This window comes from Engraulis encrasicolus, chromosome 18, assembly GCF_034702125.1.
Source record: "Engraulis encrasicolus isolate BLACKSEA-1 chromosome 18, IST_EnEncr_1.0, whole genome shotgun sequence".
Taxonomy (NCBI): domain Eukaryota; kingdom Metazoa; phylum Chordata; class Actinopteri; order Clupeiformes; family Engraulidae; genus Engraulis; species Engraulis encrasicolus.
The window spans coordinates 891195-906573 of record NC_085874.1 but is presented as its reverse complement, the minus strand read 5'-3'; the positions used below and the strand labels follow the sequence as shown (position 1 = coordinate 906573).

General features: G+C 40.5%; 1 protein-coding gene across 2 annotated transcripts; it reads right to left on the bottom strand.

Moving 5' to 3' along the window:
- Window positions 1–79: 79 nt before the first annotated feature.
- On the bottom strand, window positions 80–15379 carry tmem181 (transmembrane protein 181). Of its 2 annotated transcripts, none has more exons than XM_063222717.1 (17): window positions 14974–15379; window positions 13100–13203; window positions 12915–12976; window positions 12637–12727; window positions 11130–11251; window positions 8361–8489; window positions 7818–7898; window positions 7507–7606; window positions 6498–6628; window positions 5809–5900; window positions 5120–5177; window positions 4638–4740; window positions 3878–3929; window positions 3586–3668; window positions 2667–2756; window positions 2311–2377; window positions 80–2102 (listed from the first exon to the last, which is right to left on the bottom strand). In XM_063222717.1, the coding sequence occupies exons 1-17, from the start codon at window positions 15105–15107 to the stop codon at window positions 2018–2020; spliced, it is 1584 nt and encodes a 527-aa protein (XP_063078787.1). In that variant the 5' UTR covers window positions 15108–15379; the 3' UTR covers window positions 80–2017. The 2 variants fall into 2 exon arrangements, with proteins under 2 accessions (XP_063078787.1, XP_063078788.1); XM_063222718.1 differs by lacking the exon at window positions 14974–15379 and adding an exon at window positions 14121–14220.

Sequence of the window (15379 nt, the reverse complement as noted above, 5' to 3'; positions counted from 1 at the left end):
ATATATGACATACAGCTGTGCTCAAATACCATTGTCTGTACAAAGGTGAGTAAATGTCAGAATTCTTCAAATAAATTGTACTTTCATGAGCAAAAAATGCATTGGGGACTGCACATTCTATGTGTATTTCAATGCAAAAAAATTGACAGTTGCCGGACGTTGTTCAATTCCATGCCCCACAGATGGGAAACCGTAGAACCATTGTCATGCAACAAAATATAAGTTTAGGATGCTCAGCAAAGTTGTATTTTCAAGAATTTGTTAGTTTGTATGGAACATTTTTGAGTTTCTAAAGACATGTCAACAATGTTTTTTTTTAACATTAAATTTCTTCACTTTCTATGAAATAATATACAATCGAATTACTTTACCTAATTTTCTTGCTTTGAAATAGAATGTGCAGTGAATGTGTGGTGTCCCCAATGCATTTTTGCTCATTTAAGAATTTTGACTTTCACTCAACTTTATAAAGGCACTGCTATTATTTTGAGAATAACTGTATGTAGACACATACTTCTATACATACACACATACTGTGAGTTATTGTCAAACCCATCCTTATAGGTCAGGTGCATTGCTGGCACTTATGCCTAAATTAATGTAACCTACATTGCAGTACTTACCAAGAAAGTGAAATTCAGAGACTTTCACAGCGTTAAATTCAATGTCAGATACGCTTTTAAAATGGAACTTTAATGACAGTGACATCACAGCATTGTATTTACAAGTGATTTGGTTTTTTTATAAACTGCCCAAACAAACCACAAAGACTTTCATCATTTGGTGGTTAGTAGTCCCTTTCCTCCCGAAATTTTCATGCCTAGCAGCCATCGTTTTCATGGTTAAACATGGATAGATAGCCAAAGAGTAAGCTTTGCCTCTGCAGTGGGAAAAAAATGTCATACACAACCCAAAGCAGTAATACTGTGCAAAATAAAAAAGGAAAGGCACCCATCATTTCAAATCTCATGTCAAAAGAAACTGGTTGTATATGGTCTGGAAGGAAAAAGGTGTAAAAGTGAAGTTAGTGTTCGAGTAGGCAAAATGGTATAGGTGACGTCAGACAGTGTGTTCGACTTGATGTGTTGTAAATACAAGTACACAGTAAAACATTAAAAGCGCTGAAATTACCCTTCATACATGATCAAAAGCAAGGGATGCAACATTGAGACGGATATACACAAAAGTACAAAAGAAACACTCAAATCAAAAGTGCATTAAGGTGGAATGTGATAATTACTGAAGAAACATGTTACTTTTTAAAAGTTTTTTCTCAAGGGGATAAAGGACCTAAATAAAGTTCTGGTGTCTGCAATATTAAGGAGCTGAACTGAAGGTGGGGTCGGTAAAAAGGAATGATCCGACACAAAAACAATAAGCATTTACACCACATCATAGATGTACAAATGTTCTTCTTGGCAAAATAAAATGAAATAAAATGTCAATATTTAATCAGATACTCTGGCACAGCAACCAGAGAGGAGTTCAACCTCAATAATTAGGTTTGGATAGGCAGGATGTGTTTTTGGCACATATGTACAATAATGGGAGAAAGAAGGTCTAAAGTAAAATTAATGGGGATGCAAGGATCAACTGCAACAGAAACTTGACATTTTTAGACAGTATGTTTTTCTAAACAGGTTAGTCCCAACTCGACCACAAACCGGACGACATAACCATTGTTATTTCCGAGTGCGTCGATGAGTTAATGAGCTGTAAACCGTTATTACAGTTGAAAATGTAAAATCTCAAATGCATGTATTGTATAGGGGGGGACATGATACATTTACATTCAGTCAATCCCGTCGTAAGGGGGGGAAAAAGGAGGGAATAAAATCGGCTTTTACACTGGTTAGTTTTCCCTCTTGTACATTCACACAAAACATGTTTGTTTCCTTTGTTTAAAAATATATATTTATATATTATATCCTCTTCAACAACCATATTTACACGGCGTGGTTCTGCTGATGTACAGTCTGGTGGTTAGGCAAAAAGCGGAGAAAACCCACAGGATGGATTAGTCACTGTCACTTTCGTCTTGGTACTTTGAAGTGGTTTTAATGGCCCGCCCATTTTGTAAAGGCATTTCCTCATAGTCGCTCCTGCACAATGAATCAAATAAAAATAGATTCATTAGAGATGAATGATCAGGAATACAATCAGACTTCCCTTCCCTGAACCATTTTTTTTATTGTAAATGTCCAATGATGTATACATCAACAACACACAATATAGTGTGGCAGTGACCTGAACCCACATCCTATTTTTTTTAACTAAAATCCATGAAATGCTAATATTGTGAAAACCTACCCATAAATAACCTCGTCGTCAGAGTCATTCAACATGGAAAAGGCAGGGTTATCTTTCAGTTGAGAGTCTGGAAGGAGAATAGAGATATGGATTTAAAAAAAACACCATTTTGAAAACGGACATTAGAATTACACAGCCAAAATATTTATTGAGCATCATAAGAAAGATGACTCCTTCGGCTAGAGCTACACTGGATGTGTTGCGTCAAGTCAAGCTACTTTTGAGAATGTTCGCTGCAGTGCAGTGTCTGATGTAGACAGGTCGATGGGGTGACGTGAAAGCTAATTATCACAGCAGACGTTTTTGACTTAACATATCCAGTGTAGCCCTGGGGTCACAGCTGTATCAGTACATACCATACATTGCATTCTTGGAGGGAGAGTACACAAAGGCTAATGTGTACAAGTAGAAGTTGAGTAGTCCGTAGAAGGACAGGAACTCAGCAGGTGAAAAGGCCACGTTAAGGACAATATTCACTTTGACAATGTGACTTTCATCAACTGACTCAAAAGCCCTATTCATACAGGATTCATTATGTGTTGACCTGGGGTACAGTAATAATTACAGGGAAATGTAGGCATTCAATTTTATTCAGGATTCTTTTCCTAAAATATGCTCTCTACAGGCTACTCAAAATCAGGAAGCAAGGTCACAAAGCACACTTCATGCTAATGTGTGTGAATGTGTGCTGATACATCTGGATTTAGATGGGTTACCTAGCCAGCTAGCATTGAATAAAATTCTTCAACGGCACCAAATTCCTGCATTATAAATATATTTTAATATGGTACCCACGTGACATCAAAAACGGTCACAACGATGGGTGAAGAGTGACCCCTGGATCCCAGTCTGATCTCATGCACATTCAATTTCTGTTAGCCGGGTGCATGGTCAAAATGTTAAGTTAAAGTGTAAGGCAAGGAATTTCAATTTATTAGTTTAGGGGGATAGCCCCTTGAGATAGGATATCTCTTTTTTGAGGAAGACCCGCACACCGATGGGCTCTCTTTTAATCCTTTTTTATTTTAGAAAATAAAAAAGGATTAAAAGTGAGCTAAGTGGTGTGCGGGCCTTCCTTGCCTTACATGAAGAATGACCCCTCCCACTCTCTGCTTTAATGCATCACAGGACAACCCCCAATCTCCATTCCTCCCCCATCCCTGCCATGCTCGCCAATTGGTCATGTCTCCTCCCAGAAGCCCTGACCCAGACGCAACGTGGAGGGAAATGTAAATGGACCGGAGGTTTACGGACAGCAAGGCCAAGAAAGGATATAGTTCTGGTAATGAGTCGACAGCTCAGCTACAAAGTTGTCTTGAAGTGCTTTGGCTCCAAACCTCATGTACAGTATAACCATGCTGGAAGACACAACACAGTTGATGGAAACTGTTAGATACAGGGAGTAGATACTTGCTGTTGAAGAATTAAAAACAAAATCCCACTTCTTAGATGTTCAGAGGATAGACGGAAACAGACAGACAGGAAGAGAGAGAGAGGAGAGACAGGGGGAGAGAGAGAGGAGAGATATCAAACATGTCATACATGTCAACAATATCAAAAAGCCTACCTTATTATGAGAACAACAAATGTCAGAGCCGTCAGGAACTTCAGCCGTAAGTCTACAAAACAAGTAATGAGATGTGCACGTATGAATTGTGTGTGTGTGTCTGCGAAAAAACAAAATAATTTACATTGCAGACACAGATGTGTGTGTGTGTGTGTGTGCAAGCACATTCTTTAAAAAAAAAAAAAATGCAGACGCACAGATGTGTGCCCTTCCTTACAGGGAAGGGCTGGCAAAGGACCTGGGTCGGGAATCGAACCCAGGCCGACCAAGTAGTAGACGAGTGCCCTACCATTAAGCCACGGTAGGGCCGTACAAACACATTCTTAACCCACCCCTGTTTACAAGGTTAATACACATGGATACCGCAGCCGGTCTTAAAGGTAAACACGCACACAGATGCGTTTCCCTGTCTTGCAGTTTTTGTTCGCTAATGCTTATTTTTTTGTATATTTGTATTCATTGACTGGGAAAATTGCACTTTTCATACATGAAAAAGGGGATCTTCTCCATTGTCTGCCATTTTAAATATCCAGAAATTTTAGCGGCAAAATATACTGTACTTTGGCCATGCTAGTAAATATTAGTTCATTATTTTGTAAATATTCATGGAAAGATCAAATGTTCAATGAGCAGCATAGTTGGAATACCTACTCTGGCCACTCTGCTACACAGTGCACCTTTAAGTTACAAAAATGAGCTTTAGCTATCAGAAAAAAACTGTAATGGGTGAAATAGGTCATGGCGGCCATCTTCCCGTTACCTGAGTAAGGCATGTGCTTCAGTTCCGAGCAGGCTCGCACCACCAGGAACACCAGATAGAGAATATACAGTATCACCACCAACAGGAAGAAGATCTTCATGCCCTGGGGAGTCATGGTTGTACAGTTGGTATTATTGTTACTGTGGATACTACTGTACTGTGTACCATCCACCATGACACTTAACATTACATTATTTAGACAGTAATGACAAAGGGTGCATTCGTTAATTAAATCTGGCGCATGAAAGTACTGCACTTTTCTGAGGGAAAAAAATTGAAATAAATAAACAGTCAGGCTAAACAAACCAGAATTCTGTAATTTATGATCGGTTTCTAAGTACTGGTGTGTGCTCGGAGCACTCGGGAAGTTGAAAATGTTGCTTGGTGTGATATCAGATTAAAGTAACGGTACACATACATCACTCAAAACAAAAATTCAATAGAACTAAAAAAACCAGATGTACATATCAAGTACACTTTACCTGAAAGTTGTCAATGTCTACTTTGTAATTGTAGGTAGGGTCCTGCAGCTCATTTACACTGGAAGGTAAACAAGACGCACATCAGTTCAATTCTGCTTGCTGACTGCTTTTCCCCTGAACAATTTCTACACAGTGTGCGTTTCATAGGGTACTTCAGGCTTCGGATTCGGGATAAGGTCTTTACATGAACACAGTTTTTGGGTTAGTAATAATCCCAATTTACATGCAAAATACAAGTATTCTGATTTCTTGTCAGTTAGTATTCTTCTGAAATGGCTGACCCAGTTTCCCTGTATACCCTGATTTCTCAAATAATAAATCCCAAAATATATATTAATATATAGCAATATTCAGGATACTGAATTTGGGAAAAGGTGTTTACGTGATCAAATGCAAATTTGGGATAAGTACATAGTAGTCCTCATGCAAAAGCATTCAGTAGTCCAGGTTCAAGGCGGAAAAATTTGATCAATGCTAAAAGTTAAGAGAACACAGCACGCTGAGCACTGTTCTTTTTCTTTTTTAATTTCTGGGAGCGAACAACGCGTTTCGCCCAGTGCATCTTCCGGTTCGCCCTTTACCAAATTCGTGATACTTAATTTCCTGATCATGTTTGGGATACAGAAATGCATATAAACGCACCCACTGCCTTGCTTTTCCCCTTAGAAATAGCCACCGAGCCCACTTACGTTTGCCAGATACCCAAGGTTACAGCTGAGAGCCAGATCAGCCCCACAATGAGGAACTTGGGAATGTAAAATGTCGAACATTTTCTCTCGCCCTATGAACAAGAGAAAAGTACATTGTTAGAGTAGGACAAAATCAGCCTCAACAAAACACATTGACTGCGGTTACATATATATTTCAGTTCCAAATGGAGTATGGCCAATATTCAGTTTATAACAAGTTACAGAATATACCAACATGTGTGGAGCAATGTTGTGCTACCGGAATATTCAAAGAATACGGCCACATTAATAAAGCAGTTGCCATGACTCGTGCTCAAACGCAACTATGGAATATTGCCTGCATGTAAATGTGCTCATAGATAGATGTTTGAAATGTTTACATTATTTTTTTGCTCAATCACCAACATTTGGCCATGACATGTAACATATCTGTCTGTTTGCGATGAGTCATTGCTCACCCCCCCTCCCCTGTCACTCCCCCATTCGCTGAATGAATATGTTGGAAAACATCTGTAATGTCTCCTCAGAAGACAAAACACAAATGAATTGAGTGGCCAACAAATGTGCGAGTGTGGTCTGAACACTAGGTATAAGCTCCAAATAATATACTTCAAATTGTTCAACAAACAGCAATATTTCACACAAGAGTGGGATCTTTCGCAGCCAAATGGCAACAATAGGCCACCCACCTGGACGCGTATCCCGTGATAGACACACAGCCAGAAGAGCAGCAGGGCACAGAGGAACAGGGCCTGGAAGAAGGCGTCCAGGGTGCCTGGGAACCAGCTGTTGACCAGGAAGGACAGCGGGAAGAAGGGATCTGACCGCCGCAACAATAAGGGCACAAAGGGAATTGTGTGTGTGAGAGAGGGAAAGAGTGAGTGAGAGAGTAAAAATGTGACTGGCATGGATGGAAAAAATGTTTTATTAGAATATATAGAATATCTTTTCATTTGTCATTTTGACTAGCACAACGAAATTGAGCATCCCTTGTTGAAGCAATAATAAAAATAAAATAAAAGTATGTATAAAAACTATTCTTTTGTAGCATAATTAAGTGCTGTAATTAGAATAGCGGATAAGTGAGAACATAAAACATTAAACTAGAAGCACTCAGAGAGCGCAGACCTCCGCCAAGGAAGCTGCTTGATAGAACATTTGACTATGTTACACCAGAAGTCTTTCTGCCTTCTTTTTGTGCAGTTCCAGGCTCCCGCAATTCAATTTCTGGTCACTAGGGGCGCCTAGATATATAGGGCAGCAATGGTAAAGAATATTTCAAAAAGTCCTGGTTCCGGTTCGTGATCCGGATCACCACCAGAATTTAATCACTTGTTCCTTGGGTCATTACTAACAACGCCACAAAGTTTCGTCCAAATCAGTTGTGATTAGTTTTTGAGTTATGCTGCTGACAGAATCTTTCAAAAAGTCCTGGTTCCGGTTCGTGATCCGGATCACCACCAGAATTTGATCACTTGTTCCTTGGGTCATCATCAACAACTCCAGAAAGTTTCGTCCAAATCAGTAGATTAGTTTTTGAGTTATGCTGCTGACAGAATCTTTCAAAAAGTCCTTGGCGGAGGCAATGACTACACTGGTATTATGATTGAGAAAACATGCTGAACCAGTCATTTAAAAAAAAAAAACATTACAGTATTGATATTATGCTTGAGTAATCAAAAGCAGTTGTGGACTCACCATTGTAAAGCAATAACAAGGGCAGCAAGATCGACATCCACTTTTGCTCAATCCCCCAATCCCTCATGGAGAACTTTCTTAGGGAGTGGGCAAACATGCACTGTTTCATTGAAAAACACAAAAAGACATCTGGATATGAGCGGATTGGTCACAAAACTACTGTAATTACTTTAGAAAATAGACAAACACCACTTCCTATACGTTAGCTTAGTCAGGTTTATCACTAACACCATGTTCTAGGAATACCCCCCTGAAAATGTAACATGAGTGCCATTAAAGGAAGCGTTCCATGTAATACACTGTAAGCTCACCGTGACGATGAAGGTCAGGACCACAAACACAAACCGGAACCAGATCTCCACTTGGGAGAAGGAGGGGTTGTACCTTTTCCACTGTGATGGAGTCAAAACACACACACACACACACACACGCACACACACACACACACACACACACACACACACACACACACACACACACACACACACACACACACACACACACACACACTAAGATGTGAACCTTTACCAGCCACTGGCAAATAAATGCAAATTTGACCAACCATTCCATTCAACAGCAAATGTCCAATCTATGATCTGCTGCTTTCATACTTTCTTTATAATGGCTTTTGTGTCCTTACTGCTTGTAGGACGGGAGCAGTCGAGAACCTGGATCCCTATGGGCATGCAAGCCCATATGTGGTGGGCTTAGCAAATTGTGCCGTTTTCATACTTAAGCGGCATTTGTTTGGTGGCATTTCTTTCCCCTGACACACATCCGCATACAATTACATATTGCTACATACACTTGAACAAGACAAAAGACAACCACAGACTGAGAGTGTCAGTACTTACAACAAATGTGACACCTTGGATCTCGTCTGTGAGATTCTCCAAGCCCTTCAGGATGACGCTGATCTTGTACTGGGTGTAGTTCAGGTAGCCCAAGTGCATCACGATGATCTCATCACAACCACTTGGTATCTGGAGGGATAAAACAGTCTTGCCGGTTAGACAATAGGGTGGCTCAATTATGGACAATAGGGTTGTAAATCACATCTTCCATGACAATACAATTCGATATAGATTTCTTAGGGCAGCAATTTGATCATTTTCAATACTTAAAGGGACACTGTGTGAGATTTGTAGTTGTTTATTTCCAGAATTCATGCTACCCACTCACTAATGTTACCTTTTTCATGAATATTTACCACCACCATGAAATTCTAAGTATTCATAATGACTGGAAAAATTGCACTTTTCATACATGAAAAGGGGGATCTTCTCCATGGTCCGCCATTTTGAATTTCCAGAAATAGTCATTTTTAGCTGCAAAAATGACTGTACTTGGGCCATACTAGAAAATATTAGTTTATTACTTAGTAAACTATCATAAAAAGGTCAAATTTGGCAATAGGCGACACAGTTTCAATGAGCAGCATAGTTGCAGTACCTTTTTGACCATTTCCTGCACGTGTCCCTTTAAGTATGCCCCAGAATACGATTCGAATCGATCCTTGTGTACTTCCCTACAACGTTAACTCACTAGTATCTGTAATCTATTAAAAAACGGCAAATAATCGTTTCCTATATAGTGGAGATTGATTGACATGAAAATGGTAATGATGATTAAAACATGATTAATAACACAGCCTTATTAGATGAGGATCTGCTAAATACTGACAATAGTCTCCCCAACACACACAATTCTTCTATATACAGTCCTTATGCAGTCCAGAAACTCTGCGATTCACAGACCAACTCCGTGAGCTTCCCCACCCAATCACTAGGATTGACACCAACATTTCATGAAGACTTGCTGGTATTTGAAGAGACCTCGCTAAATTATTCATCTATAAATCACAGGGTGCAATGAGGAACACTGTGAGCTATGGCTGCAGGAGTGAAGTGAGTCACTGCCCGGCCCGTCATAGAGCCATCCCTTCCAACAACCAAAAGACTTCCAACAAGCCAGTCCCCTCAATATACATCACACATTATTGTCACAAGAGTATGGCAAAAAATGTCCGCCGTTCCGACTGCACTGTTGTAAACTACTAAAAATGTTTTCTTTTCACACCTCCACAGCGGACAGGTCAGTTTCACGAGGTAAGAAAGCCATGCTACCTAAAGATAAGTGCTTTTCTGAGTGACAAATATATCCCTTCCTTCTTTTCTTGCCTTAGCTTGTAATCTAATCACTTGACAGTGCTGTTCCCATGAGTTGAAGTGTACCACCTACGCCATTTATATTTTGGTTGTCTGACAAGAAGCAGACTATTTAGACTATATGAAGAGTTCAGATGCAAAACCCCCTAAGTGCCATTTCAGAAAATAATCTTAATTCATTTTTATTTAATACAAAGCTATCAAAATTGCATATTTTTTAATTTTATTTATGTAATATAACTATTTATATGTATTATCAAGTACATGAATGCAAACCAAACCAACAACGGGGTTGTCTAAAAATATAGAAGTGCAGGTCTTCAGAAATGGAGTTAGGGGGTTTTGCATCTGAACTCTTCATATATAGGCCATCGTATGTGTGTATATGTGTGTGGACCTCAAAAGTGTTTAACACCAATGCAACACCCTTCATCCCAACTTCCTATGTCCAGATCATAGCCATAGCCTCTATTAAGTAGACCTTGGGTTTCAATGTCCTTAAATGCTAGGCATACTACATTTAGTATTGAAGTTGCTGACACGACAGGTCACCACACAGCTTGAAATACAATGCAAATACATCACTTCATCGAAAACAGGAACATGCTCACAACGCAACCTCAGAATATTTTTAATTACCACAAGAGGTGGAAGCTTTTAAACGGTTCAATCTGATTATCTGCATACAATAAGCCATCACAATCATGTCATTGCCTTGCAAAGCCCTCTCCAACAACTCGCTGCACCAATTCAAACAAAAACCCCAGATACACACAGGGGTCAATGACGTTTTGTAGTAGCAGATGTCAGGGGGTACAATCACCACAGCTCATGCTCATAACTGAATTAGTGATAGGTAATTAATGTACCAGCAATGAATGTGCTTCTTAGATGAGTTATCCAGTAAAAAAAAATAAAAAAATGATATTGGCATTAAATGAGGTTGTACCACCCTGACGTCTGCCAATTCTGAAACGTCATTGACACAGATAGACTGTTATGATTGAAGGACAAATTATGCATCCTTTTTTGATCATCTCCAATGGTGCAGCAGTACACCAACTCACCAGGCAAACTGTTTTCAGTTGGAAAAGGGAAGTCACTTGTGCTCTAACCTTCTTGGTGCGTCTAGTCCAGGACGGTAGACAATGGAAAGCAAACTGGTCCACTTCAGAGAGACTAGGACCACCCCTCACTAGTAACCAATGTTGGTGTTAGAGGGAGGGAATGATTTTGATATTTTCTGGTCAGTGATGTCAGTATGGTTTGACTCACTGCAACAAATGTCAGCCATTATGTTGGCACCATAATAAATAACTAAAAAGTATTCCTCTAAGGAAAAAAAGAGTCCTCCAGGGATCCCAGTTTGCTTTCCACTGGTTTCAGTTGCTTGGTGATTTCCTCTAGTTTACTAAGCTTATTGCATGTCCTAATAGTCCTAGTAGTGGCACTCACAGCTCCACAGTGCAGTGTGCGTTTCCTCTGGTGCACCTCGTCACTGATGTGCATGACGCTGGCATCCTGCATGACTCCCTTCAGCTCAACGTTGACCTCAAAGCTCTGGATGAAGTCTGCCACTGTAGGGAGAGAAGACACGTCACAGCAGTCAGTGGACACCATCAGTGTTTCTTACACACAGACAGCTCTATACTGCAGCATAATCTATATGTATTGATGCATCAATCCTACGGCTGATAATCAAATTGTATTGTGGGGCATTCTTAAGTGTCGTAAATAATCGAAAAGCTGTCCCCTGTGAAATGTCCTAGCTCCCTAACATAATAGAAGTGGATAAGTAATTGGGGGAAAAATCAAATAGAATCTAATGGTATGGTATTGTGGGGCATTCTTAAAGGCCATATCTCAGGTTAATTTTTATTCAAAATAGTGGAATAGCTGTGATAGTTCCACCATTTCAACAATTATCCATCGGTTTTTTTCATGCAACAGGGCATCATAACATGAAATATAATGTGAAAGTATGTATTTTCCCTTTTCAGTAACATGTTAAGAAGAATTCTAATCTATTGTGTGACGTCAGCCGAGGCCACTCCCCGCATTCATAGGCCTACTGTACACTACAGTGTGTGATTGATATGAATGAATACACTAAGGGTAGCCAATGAAATAAATATCATTGTCAATATTAGGACCGCTAGAGGGAGCCTTGTGACAGTGAGTCGGTAAAATAGCCTACCACTAGCAGCTTGGTAGTGGTACAGCACACACCAACTGTGGTCATTTTAGTTGAATAAGCATATCTTCTTCAGATGACATTATTCTAGGTTTGATGCGTTTATCGTCGCGAAATACTTTTCAGATAAAGTTGAGAGATGGTATCCTTGCTTGTGGTCTCATATTGCCAAGTTAGCACACAAAGCTTTCCAGGCTAAAGCTTTGGAAATAAAGTACACGAACAATGCGTTTTTTTCAAAGCAATGTGCATACGTGTTGATGACTACTACTAGCCCAAGTGCGCAGACGAAATGGATAAGAAAGCGGACACCATTGCTTAGTTTAGGACAAAGCGCAGGGACTGGGGTGAAGGTATGCTGCTCCATACACTAGCAGAACATCTAATTTGTGCTGATGTAAGTTATCAAATAGTTACCTCCACCAAGGAGGTAATGTTTTCGGTTGCGTTCGTTCGTTTGTCTGTCTGTCTGTCTATCCATCTGTCTGTCTGTCTGTCAGCAGGATAACTCAAAAACTTGTGATCGGATTTGGCTGAAACTGAAGCAGAAGCAGTCAATAATGATATAGAAAAATGACGATGATGATGATGAAGGTCACCCTGTTCAGTCTGCCACAGTGCTTGAACTTGCCACCTCCTAGCAACCCTGCGACATGAGGAGACTGGTGCACAGTAGCACTGAGCGAAGAGAGGACGTCTAGGGCTAGGCCGTTAGCTCAAGGCCTCTGTAAGCTGGTAGACATCATTACAGTGATGAAGGCCTCTCACCTTTACTGTGGGCTACTCGGATCACACAGGTCAGCCATAGCTGCTGATTATAGGTGGACAGTGGCGGTGACTGTAAGTGAAAGGGACCAGTCTAAAGCAGGAGGAAGAAAAATAATGTTATTTGAAGGAATGCTGAAAGAAAGAAAACATGTTTCTTAAATCAACATTTGCCATCACAGGAATGGTTAAGCAAAATTATCACACAGCATACTGTAGGCTATGCACTCATACGCAAACACAGTAACAGGGGGGAAAAAACACAGAAAACAATATATTACCTTTGAATCATTTACAGTACTTGTGGGCGCAAGGTATTCAGTCTTTTCTATAATTCCTGGGCCTAAAGAAGACGATGAAGATGGGAGACACAACGCACCCAGTTCGAAAAGGTTATTAAAACAAATGCCATGGTATTTTCATACAATTTTTTCCTTTGGGCTATGAAGAACAGAAAAACAATTACCTGCTATTCCTATGAAGACTGTCAATCCAAAACATGCCAAGAAAAAGACGAAAACCAACACAAAGTGTCTTTTGGACAGCGTGTATAGCCGCATGGGGGCGAGCCTAAACAGGGAATAGACAAATGTGCGCAGTTAGGAACTTGCGACTAGGCTACAACACTACATAATCATAACACTGGTCGGTTCAAACAAACAAACAAAAAACCGAGGTTTAACAGTGCATCAGTTATTTATTCAGTGAACCCTCAGATCAGTCTATATGTTATTGATTGCAATCACTTTCACGTTGCAACAGAGATGCTTCCGCCTCGCTTGCAGTAAACACAGCTTGGCTAATTTAGCTACTAGAGCTAACCCCGTCTGGTTCTTGTTCAGGATTCCCTGATTGACGCTCCCAACCCAGGACGCTCCCATTTCATCTCGCTCCCACTAGCCAGACTATCGGTACCACCGCCATATGACGGAGCCAGTTATCTTGTTGATGTTAGTTTTTTGTTTCTAACCCTAACCTTAACCCAACCCTAACCCTAACCTTAACCCTAAACCTAACCATAACCCTAAACCTAACCCTAACTTGCTTGTATGTGGCAGTATATGATAATACGTGAAATATAATCGGGTGGGACCGCACGTCCGGGAGTGATAGAAACACCTGGGACCGCACGTCCGGGAGCGATCTCAGTTGGGAGTCTCCATCCCCTTACCCTTGTTCAGGAATTCCTGTAGGCTAGTTAGCTGGCTCTGACTAGAACTTTGGCAGAGTACCCAGCTCAGCAAACACATTGCATTTCTAATCAAACATGTCGTTGAGAGCCAACCTAATCGGCCATGGTGGACAGCAACAATTAAATATCAATGTCTGCTCAAAACATTAACCTGAAGTACTTGACATCAATAGGACTTTAGGCCGACACGACTGCACACAGCTGGCAGATTTAGAAGGCACTGTAAACAACAGTGGCATTTGTCCAAACTGTTAAGCACTTGACCATGATTCACATGAAATACTCAAACACTCACATATCCATTGGATTAATTCCGCCGTGCAGGGCGAAATAGTTTTTTTCGGCAACTGTAATTCTGCTTCACACACATCCGTATACATCAGACTATGCGACAAATTAAGCAACATCTACGTCATTGTACTCGAACCACGTGATATTTACTAAGCTGGAGCTCCGCCCAAGTGATCGATTATTATACCATTATTATACCATTATTATTATTATTATACGATTATTATACCATACTATTCTACCATTGTTTCTACTTACGATGTCCGTTTAAATGAAGGCACATATCAGTCGGTTGCAAACTGTACAATAACAGAGGAAGCTGTAGCTAGTTTAGGGCTATACACGTCAGCCTGGGTAGTTCGAATTAATTCCCTCAATCAGCATAGGCCTATGATTAGAATATGCATAGATAGCCAGTTTTAGTCCAAACAGCCTAATTAGGCCTATAGGCCTATGTGACTGACTGACAGCTATAAAAAGGAAAAAAACAAACGGCATCTAGGCCAACGCTTTTGTGAACGACATAGAATCTTCAAATAGGCCCTACATCTGAAGGATGTTGTTTATGCGACAAAGCTTTTGCCCTGGCCTAATGTAGGCCTACATTAATGTACATAATGTAGGCCTGCCAATAACTGATAGGGTCGAGCTGCATTCCAAAAAATATTTTAATGAAAACATTGGTCTGAAGACGTGCCGCCATGTTGCCTTTTGATAATACAGCCTGTGTTACTGAATGGTAATCTTAACATGGCCTAGCCCTGGTCATCCCTGGTTCATATCAATTAATCGACATATTTTTTTGTGAAAGTAGCCTAGGCTATGCCACCAGTCGAACATCACCGTTTTCCACCTACCTGTAGAATCGGTCGTCCCTGTAGGGAGTTAGGTCCTCCATCAGCTCATTGTAGGCCTCCTGTATCTTCTTGTAGAAATATTTTAATTCACCGTACAGCGGATTCTCAAAAGTAGTGGCGTAGTCGCTCTCCATGATTATCCATGCAGAGGTGAGTCACAACAAGCCTTTCCTTTTCCCCCAACGAATCCCGAATCACAAATTGCGCTTCCAAGGCTTCGTCCATGCGTTAAGCCGCCTTTTCATCGTCGCTTGCGTGGGTGCTCTCCCTCTGAAGATACCGGAAGTCACTCATATCTTATGTGGAATGGAAAACATTAGGTCACTGGCGATACAAAGGTATCCTAATGAACCAAGCCGGTGATTAAATAATGTCAGCAACAGCTCCGCAGATGTTCAGTTTTTGC